Raw genomic sequence first — 25,782 nt, 5'->3', positions numbered from 1 at the left:
TTTTGAAATATTTCCATTACTGGTTAAATTTTGAAAGCTTTGTATACAATATTTAATTTTTACATAACTGATTAAATTTTTTTGAACCTTTGTATGCAATATTTTATATTTCCATCATTAATAAAATATTTAAATAATTGTATTTAATATTGTATATTTCCATTACTGGTTAGGTTTTGAAATCTTTCTATACAATATTACATTTTTACATTACTGATTATATTTTTTAATCTTTGTATGCAATATTTTATATTTCCATCATTAATTTTGAAATATTTGTATTTAATATTTTATATTTCTATTACTGATTATATCTTTAAATCTTTGCATGCAATATTTTATATTCCCATCATTAATTACATTTTTAAATAATTGTATTTAATATTTTATATTTCCAATTCTGGTTCAATTTTGAAATCTTTGTATACAATATTAAATTTTTACATTTCTATGTTTTTTTTGTTTGTTTTGTTTTTTTACTTTTTAGAACTAATTTTAATAAATAGGATAGAACACTCTCCTTAGAGCATAAAGACTTTTAGATCTTTGATAATAAGCTCAGAATAAATATATTCAGTGAGAAGACAGAATTACATGGAATGGAAAATTCTCGGATCAAACAGGGGCGTGACATGCGGTTGGAAAGTCCCCGTCGCAGTCCTGTCAGCGGGACTTTTCACAAGCGTTCGTGCGAGGAGCATGCACAACACAAGGTAAGCAAAGCCGTCCATCAACAATTCGCAAAGGTGCCAACCGTAAAGAAAAAAGAACAAACAAACGCAACAATGACACGATTTTCGTTTAAATAAATGTTTTATTTAATATTACCGGAAACAAAAATATACAAACGTAGAGACAAGACGCCTCCGGAGAGGACGAATTTTACAAGGATTCCTGGTCGATTTAAATAAGCGCACACGTTCTCTTCTGGAAACCAGTGCGGGATTGGCTCCCGCTGAGGAGGGCGGAGAGGAATGCAGATAAACGCCTCCCCCGCAGAACCAGTTCATTCATGCCACATTCGCACGTTCACACGCAAAAAACAGTGTAAAAATAACATTCTTTACATTATATTATTATACAGAAATTCAGGTACATAATAGAGACGTAGAAATATCGATTCGCTTTATAAGGCGGCGGGCGCCACCCCGCAAATTATCGGTGAAATGGAGGACTATCAGGCCATCGATCGGGCTTACTCAAGAAAGGAGCGCTGATTGTGACAGGCAACCCGCGCCAGACCATCAGAGGGCGTCTCACTTAAATCTGATCAGTGATAGATCAATGGTGATTGGTTAGTAGGGGATATGACAATAATTTCTGATTGGTTTGTAGGGGGTTATGATGATAAATTCTGATTGGGTGGTACATTTTATAACGATAAATTCTGATTGGTTGGTAGCAGTTATGACACAAAATTTTGATTGGTTGGTATTGGATATGATGTTAAATTCTGATTGGTTGGTAGGGGTTATGATACTAAATTTTGATTGGCTGGTAGTGGATATGATGCTAAATTTTGATTGATTGGTAGGGATTATGACAATAAATTCTGATTGGTTGGTGAGGGTTATGATGATAGATTTTGATTGGCTGGTAGGGGTTATAATACTAAATTCTGATTGGTTGGTAGAGGTTATGATGGTAGATTCTGATTGGATGGTAGGCTTTATGACAATAAAGTCTGATTAGTTGATAGGGTTATGATGCTAAATTCTGACTGGTTGGTAGGGGTTATGACAAATTTTGACTGGTTGGTAGGGTTATGATGGTAAATTCTGATTGGTTGGTAAGGGTTATGACGATAAATTCTGATTGATTGGTAGGGGTTATGCTGCTAAATTCTGATTGGTAGGTAGGGGTTATGACAATAACTTCTGATTGGTTGATAGGGGTTATAATGCTAAATTCTGATTGGTTGGTAGGGGTTATAATACTAAATTCTAATTGGTTGGTAGAGGTTATGATGCTAAATTCTGATTGGTAGGTAGGGGTTATGATAATAACTTCTGATTGGTTGATAGGGTTTAGGATTATAAATTCTGACTGGTTGGTAGGGGTTATGACAAATTCTGATTGGTTGGTAGGGTTATGATGCTAAATTCTGATTGGTTGGTAAGGGTTATGACGATATATTCTGATTGGTTGATAGGGTTTATGATGATAAATTCCGATTGGTTGGTATGGGTTATAATACAAAATTCTGATTGGTTGGTAGAGTTTATGTTGCTCAATTATAATTGGTCCCCAGGGGTTTGCCCTTTGCTTTCTTGAATAAGCCTGAGTAGTCCTCAAAGGCACAGGGATATATGGTAGCATAAATGCAGCAGCTGATCTCCTTATTGCCCCAAGACTAGAAAAAAACATTATATATTGCCATTAAGGTAAAAAGTGGACCTGTCTAGTGCAGCCTTTCTCAACCAAGGTGCCGTGGTACCCTAGGGTACCATCTAGTTTAGTCAGGGGTGCTGTCAAAGGTGAATTAAAACGAAAAGAAAAATGTCTACAAAATGGCCCTTCTCCAGCGAGGTGCCGTCTAGTTTCCTCAGGGGTTCTACCAGCCGGGGATCCCAGGAGGCATCATTGACCATATAAGGTCATGACCATATTTGGCCAATGATGTCATCTGGATCCCCTGGCTGGTAGCACCCCTGAGGAAACTAGATGGCATCTCGTGGAGAAAGGCTGCCTTGTGGACAGGAATATGGTCAGCCAACATGCCCAGCCCCTTTGTTTACATTTAGCTGCCGGTCGTGGTGGGAGTCCAATGGGAGCAGATCATCTCAACAGGTCGTCATGTTTTTTTTTTTTTTGTCTGGTCCTCGGAAGCCATTAATTGTGATGGATGATGGACCCACACTGCTGGACAATGTACTCTGTGGGGCATTTTTGGGGAGTTTTATGGGCCCCTCGGCTCCTTTCTAATGTTGGGGGCATGTATGGTTGTTGGTGGTGGGCAGGGGAGGGTGCATGCTCCCTTTCCTGGCCAGCCAGGTTCTGGAATGGATTTTGGGTGCCCAAGCCCCCCACCCCCACACAGTTTTTTTTTTTTTTTACCTTAAAGTCCATACCAAACCTTAGTCAAGGATGAAAGTTTGGCTTGAATTTTTTATGCATTTCTTTTTTTTTTTACATTTTAGACTGGGGTCCCTCAAGATTTTGAATAAATGGTACTGGTAATGACCAAGGGTTGAGAAAGGCTCTTCTAGTGTACATGCCGAAGGCAGCCATTTTGTACCCTAGACCATCAGGCTGATGGCTCATATAGCGCCAAATGTTCCCAATTTTGGTCAGATGGACCTGTTTTTTTTTTCGGAGGCCGAAACTGACGCACCCTCGGCTGTAAAGGATATGAGGGGGATTAGCTCTGCTTTAAGGCATAGTTTTTACCCCCCCCCCCCCAAGATGAAAAGGCAGCTGGGGGTACACATATGCCTTAACCGCCATACTTTACACCACAGTGCGTCAAAAGCAATACCTCGTTATAGCCAAGATCCTCAGAAGGCTCCCGCCAGGGAATCCTCTTGGTGGCCATGGCCAACAAAATTTTGCCCTTCCCTCAGACACTTTGACAGGTCCATGCTTTCGGGAGACACAACTTTTCAAAAATGGCTGCCTTCGGCGATGGGAGGGGGCGAATGACGCCCTTGGAAAATGGAAAGACTGTGCAAACAAAGCCTCAGCCGCTGAACGGCTGCAAAATGTAACGCCATGGTAACCTGTCATTGACCAATCTTGACCTTCTCGTGACAGCTGACCCTCCATGAGTTTGATTGGCTGCTGCGGGATCCTCGGGGGGGGGGGGGGGGCAGGGGATGGGCGGCAGGCTCCATCTGCATTTTTCTAAGCCTTCGGCCTGGTATAGATCAGTCCCTGGGAAGGTTGTTCGTGGCGGCCGTGGCTTTGTACAAAGAACGCTCCATAGTCACAAGTCCGATAAGTCATTGTTGCAGCCGATTCCTCAGGAGGGTGAATTCCAGCTTGTCGTAAGATCCGGGTCTCACCATTGGTTGTACGGGGAGTTTGACTAAAGCAAAAGGAAAAGAAAATGAAATTAGGGCGTGGTGAGTGTTGGTGGGATACATACATACCTAGGCTTATAGGATGGAGAGTATGGTGGGGTGAGCAGACAGGTGGTAGAGCACTTAACAGCCTAAATTAAGTACTTTGGACATACCTAGCACACTATGGTCCTCCTACTCTGCTGTAGATATTCTACCCACCAAAATAATAATTGCTCCTATTTAACCCAACCACTTAATAATCTGTAGTTAAACAGCACTAATACCTCCCCTTTTCCTTTACCTACATATATATCATTTTTTTGCTGAATATATTATCTATCTATCTATCTATCTATCTATCTATCTATCTATCTATCTATCTATCTATATATATATATATATATATATATATATATATATATATATATATATATATATATATATATATATATATATATTTTTTTTTTTTTTTATTATTATTATTTATATATAAATATAAATAAAAAAGAAGGAAGATGTTATGTAAAAGGAGAAGTGATACCAGAAAAGAAACCAGCAAAACAGACAAATAAAAAAAAAAAAAAAAAAAAATTATATATATATATATATATATATATATATATATATATATATATATATAAAATAAATAAAAACAAGAAGGAAGATGTTATGTAAAAGCAGAAATGAACCCAGCAAAACAAAAATAAATTAAAATAAAATAAATAAATATACATATATCATATATATATATATATATATATATATATATATATATATATATATATATATATATATATATATATATATATATATATATATATATATATAATGTTTTCTGCCAATGTTCCTCCTATTCTGCTGTAGATGTTCTACTCATTAAAATAATAATTGCTCCTATTTAACCCCTTAGTAATCTGTAGTTAACAGCACTAAAGCACTAATACCTCCCCCTTTCCTCTACCTACACACACATTATATTTTATATATATATATATATATATATATATATATATATATATATATATATACACACACATACATACATATGTAATTTTTTTTGCTGATTATATATATATATATATATATATATATATATATTTTTTTTTTTTTTTTTCTGCTAATGGTTATGCTATTCTGCTGTAGATATTCTACCCACCAAAACAATAATTGCTCCTATTTAACCCCGTAGTAATCTGTAGTTAACAGCACTAATATCTCCCCTTTTCCTTTACCTACATTTATATATATTTTTTGCTGAATGAATATATATATATATATATATATATATATATATATATATATATAAATATAAATAAAAAAAGAAGGAAGATGTTGTGTAAAAGGAGAAGTGATACAAGAAATGAAACCAGAAAAACAAACAAATAAGAAAAAAAAAAAAAAATATATATATATATATATATATATATATTTTTTTTTTTTTTTTTTTTTTTTCTTATTTGTTTGTTTTTCTTTCATTTCTTGTATCACTTCTCCTTTTACACAACATCTTCCTTTCTTTTATTCATTTATAATTTATTTATTTATACCCAAAATGTAAAAAAAAAAAAAAACAATTCTCAGTAACTGGAACCTTTCTTCATCTGCAGTAACACTATTTGTTGGGTTTTTCTTTCCCCTTTTTTTTGTCTTTAGATTGCTTTTATACAGGTTTTACATCAATAATAAAAAAAAAAAGCTGATCATTGTAAAACACCCCTGTCAGTGACAGGTGGTTTGTTTCAACTCTCTAACTGCTACATCTTTTTGAGCAAAACAAGCTCATCAAATAAACAGACTTACTGGCAAGATCGCCAGATGGAAATAGAAAAAACGAAAGCCTGGAAAGGAAACCATCTAAGGATTGGTAAGCTGCCATAGAATGAAAATGTTTGCTTTTGGGTTTAATACAGATTTAAATAAAAATAAATAAATAAAAAATTAAAATCATAACAAGCCGATCGCTATGTATGCAGCTGGTGATTATACCTGTCCGTTGTTTGCATTTTGGCGGTTTTGCGCAGGGTAGGCGTCCTCTGCCCGCAGTGTGGAGTTTCCGCTGGAGACTGGGTGGGTGTTGGCAGTGGCTCTGGGGATGATGATTTCATACGGGAGTTCCGACTGTCAACAAAGATAAGAAAAAAGGTTTAATGTGGCCAAAGGCATATCCATCGATCACAAATCAATAACTATTCCATGAGTCGTAGTAAATACAGACAAAACACATCCGGCCCTGTATGGAAGAAGTTGACTGAAAGGGTAGTTGATGCTTGGAATAAACTTCTGGTAGAGGTAGCAAAAATACTTGGCACAAACATAGATCTATACTCAACTAAATAAAAAAACAAAAACAAAAACAAAAAAATAATAAAAAAACAAAAACCCTGCACAGAGATCCTGCCAGAAGAGCGGTGTCCTTGTCACTTCCTGTAACCTGAACCTGACTGTGTGATAGTATATGTCAGTGATGGCGAACCTTGGCACCCCAGATGTTTTGGAACTACATTTCCCATGATGCTCAACTACACTGCAGAGTGCATGAGCATCATGGGAAATGTAGTTCCAAAACATCTGGGGTGCCAAGGTTCGCCATCACTGGTATATGTTATCAGCCTTTCCAACTACCTTCTCTGTAATACAAACACCCTCCCCCACTCCATGTAATGGAGGTAAAGAAAGGGGGGTGGGTGTTTGTAGTCCAAGTGAGGAGAGCAGACTAGAGTGACAACCCTTTTTCCTCCATAGATATAGAATGAAGGCCATTGTAACCCTAGGAAAAGAAGTGTGACAACAAAAGTGAGTACACCCCTAAGTGAAAATGTCCAAATTGGGCCCAATTAGCCATTTTCTCTCCCCTGGTGTCATGTGACAAAGGTCTCAGGTGTGAATGGGGAGCAGGTGTGTTAAATTTGGTGTTATCGCTCTCACTCTCTCATACTGGTCAATGGAAGTTCAACATGGCACCTCATGGCAAAGAACGCTCTGAGGATCTGAAAAAAAAGAATTGTTGCTCTACATAAAGATGGCCTAGGCCAGTGATGGCGAACCTTGGCACCCCAGGTGTTTTGGAACTACATTTCCCATGATGCTCAGCTACACTGCAGAGTGCATGAGCATCTTGGGAAATGTAGTTCAAAAACATCTGGAGTGCCAAGGTTCGCCATCACTGGTCTAGGCTATAAGAAGATTGCCAAGACCCTGAAACTGAGCTGCAGCACGGTGGCCAAGACCATACAGTGGTATAACAGGACAGGTTCCACTCAGAACAGGCCTCGCCATGGTCCACCAAAGAAGTTGAGGTCACGTGTTCAGCATCATATCCAGAGGTTGTCTTTGGGAAATAGACGTATGAGTGCTGCCAGCATTGCTGCAGAGGTTGTAGGGGTGGGGGGGGTCAGCCTGTCAGTGCTCAGACCATACGCCGCACACTGCATCAAATTGGTCTGCATGGCTGTCATCCCTGAAGGAAGCCTCTTCTAAAGATGATGCACAAGAAAGTCCGCAAACAGTTTTCTGAAGACAAGCAGACTAAGGACATGGATTACTGGAACCATGTCCTGTGGTCTGATGAGACCAAGATAAACGTATTTGGTGTCAGATGGTGACAAGAGTGCAAGAGTGTGTGGGGGCAAAAAGGTGAGGAGGACAAAGACAAGTGTGTCTTGTCTACAGTCAGGCATGGTGGCGGGTGTGTCATGGTCTGGGGCTGCATGAGTGCTGCCGGCACTGGGGGGGCTACAGATCATTGAAGGAACCATGAATGCCAACATGTACTGTGACATACTGAAGCAGAGCATGATCCCCTCCCTTCAGAGACTGGGCCGCAGGGCAGTATTCCAACATGATAACCACCCCAAACACACCTCCAACACCACCACTGCCTTGCTATAAAAGCTGAAGGTAAAGGTGATGGACTGGCCAAGCATGTCTCCAGACCTAAACCCTATTGATCATCTGTGGGGCATCCTCAAACGGAAGGTGGAGGAGAGCAAGGTCTCCAACATCCACCAGCTCTGTGATGTTGTCATGGAGGAGGGGAAGAGGACTCCAGTGGCAACCTGTGAAGCTCTGGTGACCTCCATGCCCAAGAGGGTTAAGGCAGTGCTGGAAAATAATGGTGGCCACACAAAATATTGACACTTTGGGCCCAATTTGGGCATTTTCACTTAGGGGTGTACTCACTTTTGTTGCCAGAGGTTTAGACATTAACCGCTTACCGACCAGCTTGCGTCGTTATACGGCTGCAGGTCGACTCTCCTGCATGAATCGCCATAGCTGTACGGAGGCTCGTGCAAGTGCGATAGCGAGCGGCCACTGCACTCTGCAGAAGCGTGCCCTCTGGGTGGGGCAGACTCAATGTCCGACAGCGACCCACGATCGCCTATTACAGAGGCAGAACAGGGAACTGCCTTTGTAAACAAGGCGATTCCCTGTTCTGACAGGTGACTAGTGACCAGTGCTTGGGAACAGCAATCTCTGTCATGTTCCAGTGAGCCCATCCCCCCTGCAGTTAGAACACACCTAGGGAACTCATTTAACCCCTTGATCGCCCCCTAGTGTTAACCTCTTCCCTGCCAGTGACATTTAAACAGTAATCAGTGGCTATTTATAGCACTGATCACTGTATAAATGTCAAGGGTCCCAAAAAAAGTGTCAAAAATGTTAGATCTGTCAGCTGCAATGTTGTAGCCCCGCCAAAAATCGCATATCGCCGCCATTACTAGTAAAAAAAAAAAAAAAATGCCATAAATCTATCCCCTATTTTGTAGACGCTATAACTTCTGCGCAAACCAATCAATATACACCCTATTGTGATTTTTTTTTTCTTTTTTTACAAAAATATGTAGAAGAATATATCAATCTAAACTGATAATTTTTTAATATATGTATATATATATATATATATATATATATATATATATATATATTTATATTTTGGATATGTATTATAGCAAAAAGTAAAAAACAATAGTTTTTTTTTTTCAAAATTGTCGATCTTTGTTTGTTTATAGTGCAAAAAATAAAAACCTGCAGAGGTGATCAAATACCACCACAAGAAAGGATTTTGTTTGGGCGTAACGCCGCACAAACGCGCAAATTGTCAGTTAAAGCGATGCAGTGCCATATCGCAAAAAAATGGCCTGGTCAGGAAGGGGGGAAAATCCTTACGGGGGGCTGAGGTGGTTAATGGCTGTGTGTTGAGTTATTTTGAGGGGACGGCAAATTTACACTGTTATACAAGCTGCACACTCACTACTTTACATTGTAGACAAGTGTCATTTCTTCAGTGTTGTCACATGAAAAGATAGAAGAAAAGATTTACAGAAATGTGAGGGGTGTACTTACTTTTGTGAGATACTGTATGTCTCTCTCTCTCCCTATATAATATATATATATATATATATATATATATATACACACACATATATATATATATATAAAGATTCTCCTTTTTCATGTTTTTCTATAACTCGGTGGCCTCTGCAGACCACATCCTTATTTTCCATCTTTTTTTAGCGCTCGGTCATGTTACATCCAGAGACATATTTAGCATCAGGAAGAAGATAATTTGCATCTCCAGCTGGGAGCGCACAGAGGATTCGGCGGCAGAGCAGACCCTGTAAAGTGAACCTGTCATAACAGAAGTATGGTAGACGGCGACTGCCGACCCCCTTCTGAAAACGTTTGTTGCTTGGGGGTCTCATGGCGAGCCTTTGGCTTCATCGCTTTGAGTCCCTGACTTATATTTCTCTCTGACTCTTCTGGCGTGTATACTTGTTCCCGGGTGACAAGGTACTTAACCACTTCCATACCGGGCACTTTTACCCCCTTCCTGGCCAGTCCGGGCGCTGTCGCACTTTAAATTACAAATTGCACGGTCATACCAAACTGTACACAAACAAATTTTTTTTTGCATTTTGTTCCCACAAATAGAGCTTTCTTTTGGTTGTATTTGATCACTGCTGGGGTTTTTATTTTTTGTGCAACAAATAACAAAAAAAACTAAAATTTTGATGGCACTGATGAGGTGGCACTGATGGGCACTGATGAGGTGGCACTGATGGGCACTGATGAGGTAGCACTGATGAGGCAGCACTGATGGGCACTGCTGAGGCAGCACTGATAAGGCTGCACTGATAGGTGACACTGACGGGCACTGATAGGTGGCAATGATAGGCAGCACTGAAGGACACTGGTAGGTGGCACTGATGGGCACTGATGAGGCGGCACTGATGGGCACTGATGAGGCAGCACTGATGGGCACTGATAAGGCTGCACTGATAGGTGACACTGACGGGCACTGATAGGTGGCAATGATAGGCAGCACTGAAGGACACTGGTAGGTGGCACTGATGGGCACTGATAGGCAGTATTTGTGGGCACTGATAGGTGGCACTGGTGGACACTGCTGGGGAAACAAAAAGCCGGCAGCACTGATGAGGTGGCACTAATGGGCACTGATAGGCAGCACTGATGAGGTGGCACTAATGGGCACTGATAGGCAGCACTGATGGTCACTGAGCTGCACGATTCTGGCTAAAATGAGAATGCTTGGAATAAGGATCACGATTCTCACGGTGTAACATCTTCTTTCACATTATACAAAAAAATTGGGCTTTACTTTTACTTTACTGTTTAGTTTTTCAAAAAATTAATCAAAAAAATTTTTTTTTAAATTGTGTTTTAAAAACCGCTGCGCAAATACGGTGTGACATAAAATATTGCAACCACAATTTTATTCTCTAGGGTCTCTGCTCACAAAAATATATATATATATATATATATATATATCATGTTTGGGTGTGCCAAGTCATTTCCTAGCAGAAAATAATGATGGCATCCCTGGTGGCCATGGGTGGCATCCCTGGTCATCCATCTGTTATGGTTATCCCTGGGGATCATGGCGGCATCCCTGGTGGTCCAGTGTGGGCATCCACAGGTAGGCTGCGCTGATAAACAATCAGTGCAGACCCCCCCCCCCTGTCGGGAGAGATGACGATTGGCTCTCCTCTACTCCTGTCTGTCATATGACGTCCAGTCAGGATAACTGAACCACCGCCCGCCCGTCACTTTGCTATAGGCCCGGCAGGAAGTGGTTAAGCTAGAGGGTCAGCATACCAGCCAGGCAGCCAACAGTAGACAAGCAGCTGTTTGCCTCTAGTTTTCATTTTCCTGTATTTCTCTTATGACAGGTACACTTTAGGTCTATTCCGAGTTTGTTTTTCTAAACGCTGAACTCCTGAAAGATAGGAAAGACACAAATGACCTGGAGTGTGAGAAGAGCCAAAGGTTCATGTGCTGGCAAGAAGCACGCTGATAGGAGAAGAGAGCAGAGTGACAGAGAGGCCAACTCATCACTGTCCAGTCACAGGCTGGGGGTGACCTGGGCTCAGAGGAAGTGGGTTGAATGATACTGGTTAGCAGACCGAGGACATCTAGTGGCAGGAAAAAAAGTATTGCAGGGTAGGCTTCTGGATTGAAGGTGACTTACACTGTTTGAATCTAAGGGACCCTTAAACGGAATGGCCCATAGGCTGTTACCTACTCTGTCTATTTGGTAATCAGGCATTGGATGTTCTCTACGATGTCGGAGGGGCTTTCTAAGCTGAGCACGCCCTCCTGCCTGCATGCCTGAGCTAAGGGCAGGTTGATTCCAGGAAGTAAATGCTACACGAGTTATCTGCCCTTACTCAAGTTGGCCACGGCCAGAAATGCTAGGGGGTAATTTTATCAGTAATATAAAGCATGGAGACATGGATGGATGGAGACATGGAGGGATGGGGGAGTGGATTGATTTATGAATGACTAGAGAAGGAAGAGGTTAACTCCTGGGAGATTTTTTTTTTGGCTGGCTATTTCCTGCTTAGATATCCCTTCACTTCCTGTCCTGGAGACAAAACAGGAAGTAAGAGGATATCTCTACAAAGTGAAGGGAAGTCAATTAAACCCCCATTTGCAGATTGCTTCTCTTCCTGTTTTGGTGACAACTATAATTGGAATATAGTTCCATAGGAAGGGGTTAAAACTCCTGTTAGATTTTTTTTGTCTGGCTGTTGGGGAGATTTCGCTTCACTTCCTGTCCTGGAGACTAAACAGGAAGTAGTAGGATGTCTCTACAAAGTGTGTCCCCATTTTATATCACCTCTCTTCCTGTTTTGGTGAACTCTATAAGTGGAAAAGAGTATTAAAGGGTTAAAACTCCTGTTAGATTTTTTTTTCTGCTGGGGGGGATTTCCCTTCACTTCCTGTCCTGGAAACAAAACAGGAAGTAAGAGAATATCTCTACAAAGTGAAGGGAAGTCACTTAAATCCCCATTGGCAGATTGCTCCTCTTCCTGTTTTGGTGACAACTATAATTGTGACAGAGTAGGAAGGGATTCAAACTCCTGTTAGACTTTTTTTTCTGGCTGTTGGGGAGATTTCCCTTCACTTCCTGGAGACAAAACAGGAAGTAAGAGAATATCTCTGAAAAGTGTGTCCCCAATTGTATGTCACCTCTCTTCCTGTTTTTGTGACAACTATAATTGTGACAGAGTAGGGAGGGGTTCAAACTCTTTTTTCTGGCTGTTGGGGAGATTTCCCTTCACTTCCTGGAGACAAAACAGGAAGTAAGAAAATATCTCTACAAAGTGAAGGGAAGTCACTTAAATCCCCATTGGCAGATTGCTCCTCTTCCTGTTTTAGTGACAACTATAATTGTGACAGAGTAGGAAGGGATTCAAACTCCTGTTAGACTTTTTTTTCTGGCTGTTGGGGAGATTTCCCTTCACTTCCTGGAGACAAAACAGGAAGTAAGAGAATATCTCTGAAAAGTGTGTCCCCAATTGTATGTCACCTCTCTTCCTGTTTTTGTGACAACTATAATTGTGACAGAGTAGGGAGGGGTTCAAACTCTTTTTTCTGGCTGTTGGGGAGATTTCCCTTCACTTCCTGGAGACAAAACAGGAAGTAAGAAAATATCTCTACAAAGTGAAGGGAAGTCACTTAAATCCCCATTGGCAGATTGCTCCTCTTCCTGTTTTGGTGACAACTATAATTGTGACAGAGTAGGAAGGGATTCAAACTCCTGTTAGACTTTTTTTTCTGGCTGTTGGGGAGATTTCCCTTCACTTCCTGGAGACAAAACAGAAAGTAAGAGAATATCTCTGAAAAGTGTGTCCCCATTGTATGTCATCTCTCTTCCTGTTTTGGTGACAACTAGTGGAAACGAGCAGTAAGGGGTTAAAACTCCTGTTAGATTTTTTTTTCCCCTGCTGGGGAAATTTCCCTTCACTTCCTGTCCTGGAGACAAAACAGCAAGTAAGAAAATATCTCTACAAAGTGAAGGGAAGTCACTTAAATCCCAATTGGCAGATTGCCCCTCTTCCTGTTTTGGTGACAACTATAATTGTGACAGAGTAGGAAGGGGTTCAAACTCCTGTTAGATTTTTTTTCTGGCTGTTGGGGAGATTTCCTTTCACTTCCTGGAGACAAAACAGAAAGTAAGAGTATATCTCTGAAAAGTGTGTCCCCAATTGTATGTCACCTCTCTTCCTGTTTTTAAAACTCCTGTTAGATTGTTTTTTTCCTGCTGGGGGGGATTTCCCTTCACTTCCTGTCCTGGAGACAAACAGGAAGTAAGAGGATATCTCTACAAAGTGAGAGGAAGTCACTCGTGTCCCCATTGGAAGATATTACCTCTCTTCCTGTTTGGGTGACAACTTGGGTGCCCTATCTGTGCTGGTGGTGATAACTGCACAAATAAAGAAGATAAATCTCCCCAGCAGGAATTCAGACAGCAATAAAAACCTGACAGAGAGCCCAACCCCTCCCTGCGCTTGAGCAAAAAAAAAAAGTTTTCTCAAATTTCCAAACAACTTTTCATGGAGGGGAGTACAGAGCCCCATAAAATGATACTTTCTTGCACCCAATACTAAGAACGGCTACAACGTATCAGACAATAACGTTTGTTGCCGAGAGGGTCCCAGCCCATCGTGGTGTTTATGTCAGTACGGGTGGAGGGGCCCTTTAAGAAGCGGCGTCTGTGTGTTGGCAGGGGGGGCGCGCGGTTCGCCGTGAATAGTGGCACAGTGTAATCTGCAGAGTCACCGAGCAAACCGCAAGCCGCTCCGGCCAACTCTGGAGGAGGAAAAACATTGGCAGGGAGAGGCGAGCAGGCGCAGCGCAGGCGCTTACCTTGTTCTTATTCATGAGCGCCATCTCTGTCGGCTGGTACACGCTGCTCCTCATCTGCCCATTGTACCCGCTGTAGGGCGACACCGGCCTCTTGGCTGCTGGGAAAACAAGACGAGGCGTAATGATCACCTGGTATAAAATAGTCTGAACACAACACAATGTATCGATTGTGCAATGTACATTGTATCGATTGTGCAATGTACAATGTATCGATTGTGCAATGTACAATGTATCGATTGTGCAATCTACATTGTATCCGCCGCTGTGACTGCGCTACAATGTATTCGTGACGGCACCAAAACCAGCCGCCCCGGTGACTAACAAGGTGTGGAGAGCTGTGCAAACATGAGATAAGAGCCAGGGATGAGAAAAACACACATCTCCGTCCGTATTATTAACCCCTTCAATACCGGGCACTTACCCCCCCCCCCCCCCCTCATCCTGCCCAGGCCAATTTTCAGCTTTCAGCGCTGTCACACTTTTGCCACGTACGCACGATCGGACATTCCGACAACAGGCTCACATCGAACATTTGTTGTCGGAAATTTCCGATCGTAAAAAAAAAAAAAAAAAATGTTTTCAAAATATTATAACAGAAATGAAAAAAAAAAGAGCATTTAAAAAAAAAAATAAAAAAAATTTGACTTTTCTTATTAATGCATCTATGTAACTATGTAAGAAGAAATATTATTTATTTGCAAAATCTTATAACAGAAATAAAGAAAAATGCTTTTTTTTATTTTTCCCTAAAATGTCTGCCTTTTCTTATTAATGTAACTATGTAAGAAGAACGATTATTTATTTGAAAATTTTATAACAGAAATGAAGAAAAATGCAGGGGTTTTTTTTTCCCAAAAAATTCTGCCTTTTCTCTTTTTTGTAACTATGTAAGAAGAAAGATTATTTATTTGCAAAATATTACAACAGAAATGAAGAAAAATGCATTTTCTTTTTTTCAAAAATTTCGGCCTTTTCTTATTTATTTAGCAAAATATAAAAAAAAACCCCCAGTGGTGATTAAATACCACCATAAGAAAGCTCTTTTTGTGTGAAAAAAAAAAAAATGATAAAAAAATTGTCATATGAGTACAGTGTTGCATGACCGCGCAATTGTCATTCAAATGCCGCGTACACGCGATCGGACATTTCCGACAACAGGCTCACGTCGAACATTTGTTGTCGGAAATTCCGATCGCGTGGAAATTTTGCAAATAAATAATCTTTCTTGTTACATAGTTACATAGATACATTAATAAGAAAAGTCCGATTTTTTTTTTTTAAATGCTATTTTTTTCATTTCTGTTATAACATTTTGCAAATAAATAATCTTTCTTCTTACATAGTTACATTAATAAGAAAAGGCAGAAATTTTAGGGGGGAAAAAAAAAGCATTTTTCTTTATTTCTGTTGTAATATTTTGCAAATAAATAATCTTTCTTCTTACGTAGTTACATAGATACATTAATAAGAAAAGTCAGATTTATTTTTTTTAAATGCTATTTTTTTCATTTCTGTTATAAAATTTTGCAAATAAATAATCTTTCTTCTTACATAGTTACAAAAAAGAGAAAAGGCAGAATTTTTGGGGAAAAAAAAACCCTGCATTTTTCTTCATTTCTGTTATAAAATTTTCAAATAAATAATCGTTCTTCTTACATAGTTACATTAATAAGAAAAGGCAGAAATTTTAGGGAAAAATAAAAAAAAGCATTTTTCTTTATTTCTGGTATAAGATTTTGCAAATAAATAATATTTCTTCTTACATAGTTACATAGATGTATTAATAAGAAAAGTCTAATTTTTTTTTATTTTTTTTTAAATGCTCTTTTTTTTTCATTTCTGTTATAATATTTTGCAAATAAATAATCTTTCTTCTTAGATAGTTACATAAATGTGAAAAGGAAGAAATTTTTGAAAAAAAACCCAGCATTTTTCTTCATTTCTGTTATAAAACTTTCTAATAAATAATCGTTCTTCTTGCATAGTTACATTAATAAGAAAAGGCAGAAATTTTAGGGGAAAAAAAAAAAGCATTTTTCTTTATTTCTGTTATAAGATTTTGCAAATAAATAATATTTCTTCTTACATAGTTACATAGATGCATTAATAAGAAAAGTCAAATTTTTTTTATTTTTTTTTAAATGCTCTTTTTTTTTCATTTCTGTTATAATATTTTTCAAATAAATAATCTTTCTTCTTACATTGTTACAAAAAAAAAGAAAAGGCAGAATTTTTGGGGAAAAAAAACAGCATTTTTGGTATCATCCGCAAGAAACTTTATTGGAGTACAGGATCATGCGCCCAGGGCAAGGATGCAAAATTGCGTCCCCTCCCCCACCAATAATACATGCCGTAGAATGGGTGCACCACCCTGCATCCATTATTTGCCCCTTTGCTTTGTTGCGCCCAGGCAACCTCCACTCCTGCCCATCTCTTGATCCTGCCCTCCTGCCCATCCCTTGATCCTGCCCTCCTGCCCAACCCTTGCCCCAGAGCTGCTGCCCAGGCAGAACACCATGGCAGGACCATCTTCTGTCTGAGCACTCTCCAATTACCAAAGGCATTACAAAAACAATTAATATTCGAATGCAGAGACAATTATTTAATTTGATAAAAAGTAGATACATTTATATAGTCTTAAGGACCATACACACGATCAGACTTTTTGACAACAAACATGCAAATTAGCTGTTTTGGAGCAACATCCGACTGTGTGTACGCTCCATCAGACAAACTTTTTTGGTTTTCATCTGACTTTTGTTGGCTGTGCGAACGGACAAACTTTCTGGCAACAAAAGTCCGATGGAGCAAAGTCTGATCGTGTGTACAGAAAACCATAGGACTTTTGTACAAAGTACAAACAGGCATGCTCAGAACCAATGCAAAAGATCAGACAACAATACAGAAGTTGACCAAAGGTGGCGGTAAAGAGCAGAAAAACCACGTGATTTGGTGAAAGTTGGCTGAAAAAGTACTGCCGTGTGTATGCAATACAAGTTCACGGCCAACGCCCTTTGTACAAAAATCCAAGGGAAAGTTTGTACAAAGTCCTATCGTGTGTATGAGGCTTTACAGATACAACCGGCCCTTTGAGGGCAACAATAATCTGATAAAATTGAGTTTGACACCCCTGTGATATTAGGGACAGACAGTGACATGGGGAGGGGGGGCAGATACGGTTCTATGTTCTCTGTATGACCACAGGAGCTAGATAAACTTTCAAATTATTGCTTCAATCATCTGGCGAAGGTATAAATTAATTCGATTGCTCACCTGCTTGCGACTCATCCATAGAAAAGGCTTTGTTCTCCACGTACATGCTCTGAGAACCTTGTTCCTTGAGGATAGTTTCATAACCCACCCCTCTTGTCGGGTAGAGTTCCTCTTCGAAAGTCTGCTCCATGTTTGCTTTGGTCAGCTGAGAGATCTCGGGAATAATGTAGAAGAAGAGGAAGGCCCAAGCGTTGGACACGAGAGCGATGGCCAACGTTGGGTCATCCCAGTACACCGGGTTTCCAACCTTGATGTTTCCATAAACGTACATAACAATCCAAACAATCCAAATGCAAGCAGAGAGGAAGAGGGTGATGATGATGAAAGCCGAATGCTTCTTCCAGTGGCCATATCGCCCGCACAGCGCCGGCCAGCAGGTCACGAACCCGGCCACTATGAGGAACATAACATAAATCAGAGCCATGACAAAATCCTGGTTTTCAATGTTACATGGCTCTCCTGGGGTGCCCGTTGTCCGTACGATGGTGATAATGAGCCACTCGGTGTTGATGATGACTTCTACGAGAGAAAGGGCCAAAGCAATGCCGAAAACTATCCAGCCGCTCGGCCCAGAGTTCCTCCTCACCAAGTAGTTGAGGTTAATGGCGTGCGCCCACAAACATGAGAAGCAGATGCCGAAGAGTACGCCAAAGAGGAACCTCCTTGACGCGCACGTGGAGAAGTATTTTTGGACTATCATATCAAAGACCAAACAGAAGAGGCCAAAGGTGCCGATAAGGAAGAAGACCTGAGTCCCCAGGATGCTTTTCTTCCTCTTGTCCTGGATAAATGGGATGCTGGCTAACAGGACAATGGTGAGGATGAACGAGGACACGATGCCAGCACTGGTAATGGCTTCCAGAACTATACCCCATGCAGAGGAAAGGTCACATAAATAGTAATATATTGAGTCGATGTTTCCGCATCCCGCGGGAGGAGTCTGAGCATCAGTTAAAGATAGGAAACTGGAAAGAAGCAAGATGGAAACCCAAAATGTCCAGGAGGTGGAGAGGTTTGTTGAGCTAGCCATTTCCTGCAAAAAAAAAAGAAGAAGAGAGTTTAATGAAGACAATCCATGTTACCTTTGATCTGATGGAAATGATATTTACCAATAAATCTTTACTTTATTGATTTTATTATTGAGTGTGTTGCGCCTCATCTAAAGTCCCACGGGCAATTTATGTTTCTTTGTAAAAAAATTTATTTACTATTAGGAACATATGTAAAGTTAGTCACCTAATAAACATAATGCATTAAATATTCCAAAAAGCCTTGTTCCTTGTACAAGACATGGATGACCAGCATGGTGCGGAGGAAATTGAGTGTCCTGCGAGGAGTCCTGATCTCAACCCTACTGACCACCTTTGAAATAAATTGGAATGCCAATGTTGAGCCCGATTTTTTTTTTTTTGGTGCCCAGAGTGAGGCCTGAGATTCAAGTCAGGTCTTATCCAAGATCAGTACCTGACCTTGCAGGCTCATGGCCAAAAAACTCTACTATTGCATCTAAGCCCCCGTACACACGGTCGGAGATTTCGACAACCAAATCCATCGGATTTTGTCCGTCGGATTTTGTCCGTCGGATCTTGTCTGAAACTGTTGCATACACACGGTCGGACAAAGTTGTCGAAAAATCCGATCGTTCAGAACGTGATGACATAATTTCGTTACGATGGGACTACGTTCAGGCTAGTAGCCAATAGCTTTGGTGTAGGAATTTGATCTGAGCATGCGTAGCACTTTGTCCGATCAAAATTCTCTACACATGATCGGAGTATGTCCGATTGAACCAGTTGGTTGGAAAATATTTCCAACAAGTTGGAAAATTGGGTCCGACGGATATTCCGACGGAATCCGTCCGATGCATACCACACACAGTCGGATTATCCGACAACACGGTCCGATAGGACACATTCCGACGGATTCTCCGACCGTGTGTACAAGGGCTAAGACTCCAAAAAATCCTCACGCTCCAAACTAATATACTGTATGGTTCAATGTATGTGGACATCCCTGTAGATTATTGAGTTCAGGAGTCTCCAATGAAGGGTCTTAAAAATACTCTATCATACAAAGACATTGTAGACAATTGTGCTCTTCCAGCCTTGTGGTAACAGTTTGGTGAAGACCCTATTCTGTTCCAGCACGACTGTGGCCCCCCGTGTACAAAGCCATCTCCATAAAGACATGGTGTGACCAGTTTGGTGTGGAGGAACTCAAGTTTTCTGCACAGGGCCCTGACCTCATCCCTACTGAACACCTTTCGGATGAATTTTTTTGAATCAAAAAGGTTTTTATTGAATTCACAGGTATACAGCAATTTCCAGTGCACAGTTACAACTAAACAGTTATCAGTTGTCAATATACATACAGACATTACATCAGCACTTGATTCCCTCTCTCTGTTCCTAGTTCGCTCAAAGTTCCCCAGCAGGTATATCATGTCCGGCCTAAGCATTCCTTGTCTACCCTTTGCTATAAACCTTATAGTAGTCTGGACATTATTAACTCGGTTGGGCTCAGCCCAGGTGTATCCAGCCAATGTGACCACAGGCGCTCAAACCTTCCCGGGCACCCCCTGTGTTGATAAATATATTTTTCAATAATAAGGGTTCTGCCCATATGCGTTATCCAGGTCGCCACTACAGGGGGCTCTGCTGATTTCCAGCCCTGCAAAATAAGTTTTCTAGCCTGGAATAGCGCCCTGGAGACTGCCACCCTGATTGGTTCCAAGGATACCACATCCTCCAGGACCCCTAGAATACAACATATGGGATCCAAAGGTATCTGTGTTTGAAACACCATGTTAATCGTGTCCACTATTTCCTTCCAATACCTGTGGAGCTTCGGGCAGCGCCACATGAGGTGGATGAGATCCCCCTCATGTTGCCTGCACCTACCGCACAAGGGGTCAACCGGCCCGTCCATCCTGCATAGCCTAACCGGTACTTTTTGCGCCACATTCAAAGAACAGGAGGTGATGGCTTGTATGGCCTCCTCCCATTGCCCTCCCGTGAGTTGACCTACGTCCCTTTCCCAAAGTGGCAGTGCTTTGCACGGGTGATCACGCAGGTGCCGCGCCAGCAGCACCTTTGGGATGAATTGAAACACCAATGGCAAGCCAGGTCATCTCATCCAACATCAGTAGCTGACTTCACAATTGCTCCTTTGGCTGAATGGAATTTTGTGGGAAGCCATGGTGTGACCAGTTTGGTGTGGAGGAATGCACATGTCCTGCACAGAGCCCTGACCTCATCCCTGCTGAATACCTTTGGGATGAATTGGAATGAGTCAGGTCTTCTCAACCAACATCTCCATAATGACATGGTTTTCCCGGTTTGGTGTGGAGGGATTGAGAGCCTTGACCTCAACCCTACTGAACATCTTGAGGATTAAATGTATATTTACTATATTAATGGTCTTGGTTTTAGGAATGAGATGTCCAGTTCCATAAAGGACATGGTGTGACTAGTTTGGTGTGGAGGAACTCAAGTGTCCTGCACAGAGCCCTGACCTCATCCCTACTGGATACATTTGGGATGAATTGGAATTTTCAATGGGAGCCTGGTCATTTTTTTTTTTATAATGTCCAAGGTAGGACTGGATGTGTGAGCCAGGTCTTTTTATCCAATATCAGTACATGGACCTCACAAATGACCTCAACCCTACTTAACCTCTATGGGAAGACTCTGCGCCCAGTATTTTCATCCAACATCAGTTCCTGACCTCAACCCTACTGAACACCTTTTGGGATGAACTGGAACTCCAATTGTTATCCAACATGAGTACCTGAACTCAATCATATTGAACACCTTTAGGATGAATTGTAATGGCAACCGTGAGTCAGGCCTTCTCATCAAACATCAATACCTGACCTCACATGCTCTTTTGGCATAATTCCCACAGGCACGCCCCAAAATCTTGTGAAAAGCCTTCTCAGATGAATGGAAGCTGTAATAGCTGCAAAACGGGGGGCGACACCATAAAAATGGCCATGGTTGCTTCTTGACCCTATGACTGAAGATCTGTCCCTAACAACAACATCTCGTTCACACCATAGATAGCACATACATTAGCCGGCATATAATGTGCATGTGCTGGCATTTTTAACATGCAGTTCAGTTTTCATGACCCTAATTTTTCTTTCTTTTTTTTTTTAATTTAAAGCTGAACTCTGGAATACATTTAAACAGTGGCGGAACTACCAGTGTCACCCTGGCATTCTGCCATTGTGGGGGGGCAACATTGCAGGAAGGTGGCCCGCTGCAGAACATGTCACTGTCCCTCAGTACTCCTACTTGATCAGTGGTGACCACATGCAATGCAATAAGGGGCACTAGTAATACCCCAACCAAAAACTCCCAGATCCCCCGGGAATCTCCCCTTCGCTCTATGCCATTTATGCCAATGGGTGACCTTTGGTTTGCAGCAGAACATAAGATGCCCATAATACAGAGGGATCATTACAAGCGAAATGTTCCCCATCTAACCGTCCACTTTCCATCAATTAAAAATGTAACCCTTTCAGCTCTGGGACTTGCACCTCACCATCCAATAGGGTGTGCCGCGTAGGGCAGTAAAGCGTTAAAGCCAACTTCAGCTCAAACCTGGGCAGTGCTGGTAACACATGACTGCACCTAGCTGGAGTTTGGTCAATACAAACTAGTTTCTGCCAGCGTGAGTCAAAGTTTACCCACAAACACAAGAGATCCAGCGGGAGAGCTTTGTCTCTGTCCTTATGCTGCACAATGGCCTTCATCCCGAATAGCCCTCCGAGGGCGCAGTCATACTAATGTGCCTTTCATAAGGATCATCTTTTTTCAGCAAATTGGTTGGTGTTTCTATTGGCATCAAAAAGATAAATAAAATCTCTGAACAATATGAACCCGGGTCACACGGGGTTAAATCTCTGGGCTTTACTTCAGACAGAGGATGAATACATGCCAGGTCCTAGAGACGTCATTTTAATAAAGGTATCTGCCTGCGGCGTGTCACTTAGAGGGCATGTAATCCCCAACTAGGAACTGCTTTTATTTACTTCCTCTCGGTTAGTTAAATATCCTGCTAAGGCTGACCATACATTATACAATTTCCATTTGGATTTACCAAAACCATATAATATGGAGGTCACACTTAAACACTTTCCATTTGTATGGAATCAGGCAGACCTTTCTACTACACCAGGGATATGCAATTAGCGGACCTCCAGCTGTTGCAGAACTACAAGTCCCATGAGGCATAGCAAAACTCTGACAGCCACAATCATGACACCCAGAGGCAGAGGCATGATGGGACTTGTAGTTTTGCAACAGCTGGAGGTCCGCTAATTGCATATCACTGTACTACACAGTTGAAGGTAAATCTAAAGGATGCTTTGTTGCATCTGATTGATAAGATGAAAAAAATACTGGATTGATTTTGCCAAAAACCTTGTGAACTGATAACTTCCTGTGTTTTCTGACTGTGTCTAGCGGATGAGGAGGACAGGCTATGGAGCAGGAGGAGAGGCTATGGAGAAAGAGCTAGGTTATGGAGATGGGGTAGGGATATGGACATGAAGAGGGGTTTTGGAGATGATGTGAGGTTATAGAGATAAAGAGAAGAGGTTGTGGAGATGAAGTCGGGTTATAGAGATGAGGAGGAGCAGTTATGAAGATGACACAGGGTTTTGTAGATGAGGAGTAAATGAGAGGTTATGGAGATGGGGTGGGGTTATGGAGATGAAGTAAGGTTATGGATATTAAGAGGAGGGGTTATGGAGATAAGGAGGAGGTTATATGGAGATATGGAGGAGTGGGGATGAAAAAGAGGTGGGGTTATGTTATGGAGATGAAGTAAGGTTATGGAGATGAAGAGGAGGGGTTATGGAGATAAGGAGGAGGGTATATGGAGATATGGAGGAGTGGGGATGAAAATGAGGTGGGGTTATGGAGATGAAGTAAGGTTATGGAGATGAAGAGGAGGGGTTATGGAGATAAAGAGGAGAGTATATGGAGATATGGAGGAGTGGGGATGAAAATGAGGTGGGGTTATGGAGATAAAGTAAGGTTATGGAGATGAAGAGGAGGGGTTATGGAGATAAGGAGGCGGGTATATGGAGATATGGAGGAGTGGGGATGAAAATGAGGTGGGGTTATGGAGATGAGGCAGGGTTATATATCTGAGGAATAGGGGTTATGGAGATGAGGAGGGGTTATGGAGATGAACAGAAGGGATAATGGAGTTGAGGAGGCATGGTTATGGAAATGAGAAGGAAGGCTTATAGAGATGAGGAGGTGGGGTTATGTAGATGAGGCATGGTTATGGAGATGAGTAGGAGAGATTATGGAGAAAGCTAGGAGAGGTTATGGAGATGGCAAGGAGGGGTTGTGGAGATGAGGAGGGTGGGGTTGATGAGGAGTGGTCTTTTTTTATGTTACAAAGTAGCAGAGTGTAAGACAATAATAACAATTTTACTAGTTATATTTACTATTCCTACTTCAAGGCTTCATTTAAACCTGTGTTCTCGTTAATGCATCTTTTGATGCACATAATGTGCGCACATTAACATACGCGGCACATGTTGCGGTGAGTCAAAATGTATTCTGAATGGCACCCACATAAACGGTGTTGAATATATCAACTGAAAGGAAGTGTAGAGGTCCTTCACAGTAGGGCACCATGGCACAGCAGGGCACCATGGCACATGTTTTCATGCACTGCAGACCATTGCAACCTGTGAGAGAAGAAGGATTAGGATCTTCTCATCAGAACTTTGGAGTCCAATAGTTTTTATTCCAGTAGCTTAGACATGTTGGTATAGGCAACAGGCAACTGCTGAGTGTGCATGTCAATTCCCGTAACGCAATTTTAAGAATTATAAACACAACACGGCTGTACCCCCAGGTCTTGTCTGGATGATTATATTGAACGCAGGGCTGGGACAAGGAGTGGGCAGGAGGAAAATTTGCCCTAGGTGCAGTGAAGCAAAGGAACAAAAAATGGATGCAGGGTGGTAGGTACACCCATTCTACGGCATGTAGTAATAGTGGTAGAGCGGATCGCAATTCAGCATCCTTGCCCTGGGTGCTGGATGACTCCTGGTTGGAAGCAACATTTTTCAGATTCTTTGATCTTTCTCCAGTTCCTACTGAAGTGGCTTTGAAAGCCCTTCTGTACTTGAAAATTGCCCAACATGAAAGCAGACCTGCACTCCCATTTTGCGCATTCACTCGTGTTAGTTCGTTTCCTCTCCTTTGTCCCAGTGGAATATTTTTTTTTACTTTTTGTAAAATACGTTTGGACTCTTCTAGTGCGGCGCTCCTAATTTTTGATGTATCTCCAATTCCAATCTGAAGTGGCTTTGGAAGTCCTTCTGCACATAAAAGCCACCTTCCTGGCATCGAAATGCTGCACGCCATTGACCTCACTACCTGTGGAGGTGAATGTTCCCCTTGGATTCCAAGACTGATAACTCTAGCAGGTGGTGCCGACTGCCAAACTCAACATTCTGAGATAAAATTGCGGCATTGCTGCCATGTGAACTCACCTAATGCGCCGTCAAAAATAAGTTTGAAGGTGGAGAGTCAGGAGGGGTTGTAAAAATGCTGGTCAACCCCTCCTATTTTTGTTGCCCGTGTGGATTTACAGATTTTCTAACCCTTCTCTCCTGAATACAAAACAAAAACCCTTAGGGCTCATTTACACTTGCTTCAAAATGTGGCATTGGATTCTTTTTTAAAGCGCTGTGAATGCCAATCAAGGCTCATCCTACTAATAAAATGGTCACCTTACAGCCCTGGTCACACGTTGTGTTCTCTTTCTTGGTGCTTCGAAACATCTCCAAAGCCTCCATAGAAGTCTATGACAATGCTCCCTAACAGCACCTGCAGCTATTGAGAGGCTTTTATTCAGCTTTATCTTTGCTTCGTTTTGGAGGTATTGTGGGTATGAGATATCCCAGGATGCACTGGGAAACCAACAAGTAAACTGGTAAGACGTCATCAGCAGTCACTTCCGGTTGATGTGTATATATTCTGGGAGTGTCTGTTTCAGATGTCACATCTGGTGTGCAGCGTGGAGCATCAGGAAGGTGAGCAGGGTCCGGACTGGAGTGGAGCAACTAGCAGATGACCTACTATAGCGTTGCACACTACGTGTAAGGTGATAGGGGACCAAAGAGAAAAGACTGAGTTCCAAAGGATCAGCAGAGCTGAAGGACCGCAGCAGGAGAAACACGCAATGTCACATGAGGTTTGGAGCATGAGAGCAATATAGCAGGAGATAAGCGGGGACAGAACAGAGAGGAGGATCAACAAACCAGAGAATCAGTAGAGCTGGGGGTTACTACTGA

The 25,782-nt window shown here is 41.4% G+C and overlaps 1 protein-coding gene across 2 annotated transcripts in view; it reads right to left on the bottom strand.

The window, feature by feature from the left end:
* Nucleotides 1–794: 794 nt before the first annotated feature.
* The window catches only part of GPRC5C (G protein-coupled receptor class C group 5 member C), a 44,239-nt gene continuing 19,251 nt past the window's right edge, over nt 795–25,782 (bottom strand). The window contains exons 2-5 of one of the 2 annotated variants that reach the window (XM_077458698.1): nt 17,451–18,483; nt 14,178–14,275; nt 5,991–6,122; nt 795–4,027 (exon numbers count right to left, since the gene is read on the bottom strand). In XM_077458698.1, coding sequence (XP_077314824.1) covers nt 4,001–4,027; nt 5,991–6,122; nt 14,178–14,275; nt 17,451–18,480 — 1,287 coding nt within the window. In that variant the 5' untranslated portion in view covers nt 18,481–18,483 and the 3' untranslated portion in view covers nt 795–4,000. The remainder of the gene's footprint in view (nt 4,028–5,990; nt 6,123–14,177; nt 14,276–17,450; nt 18,484–25,782) is intronic. The other variant, XM_077458699.1, reaches the window with a different exon arrangement.

This window comes from Lithobates pipiens, unplaced genomic scaffold, assembly GCF_037356315.1.
Source record: "Lithobates pipiens isolate NorthernLeopardFrog02 unplaced genomic scaffold, aLitPip1_a1.2 Scaffold_28, whole genome shotgun sequence".
Classification (NCBI taxonomy): domain Eukaryota; kingdom Metazoa; phylum Chordata; class Amphibia; order Anura; family Ranidae; genus Lithobates; species Lithobates pipiens.
The sequence above is the reverse complement of the archived record's forward strand: the minus strand, read 5'-3'. Positions and strand labels throughout refer to the sequence as shown.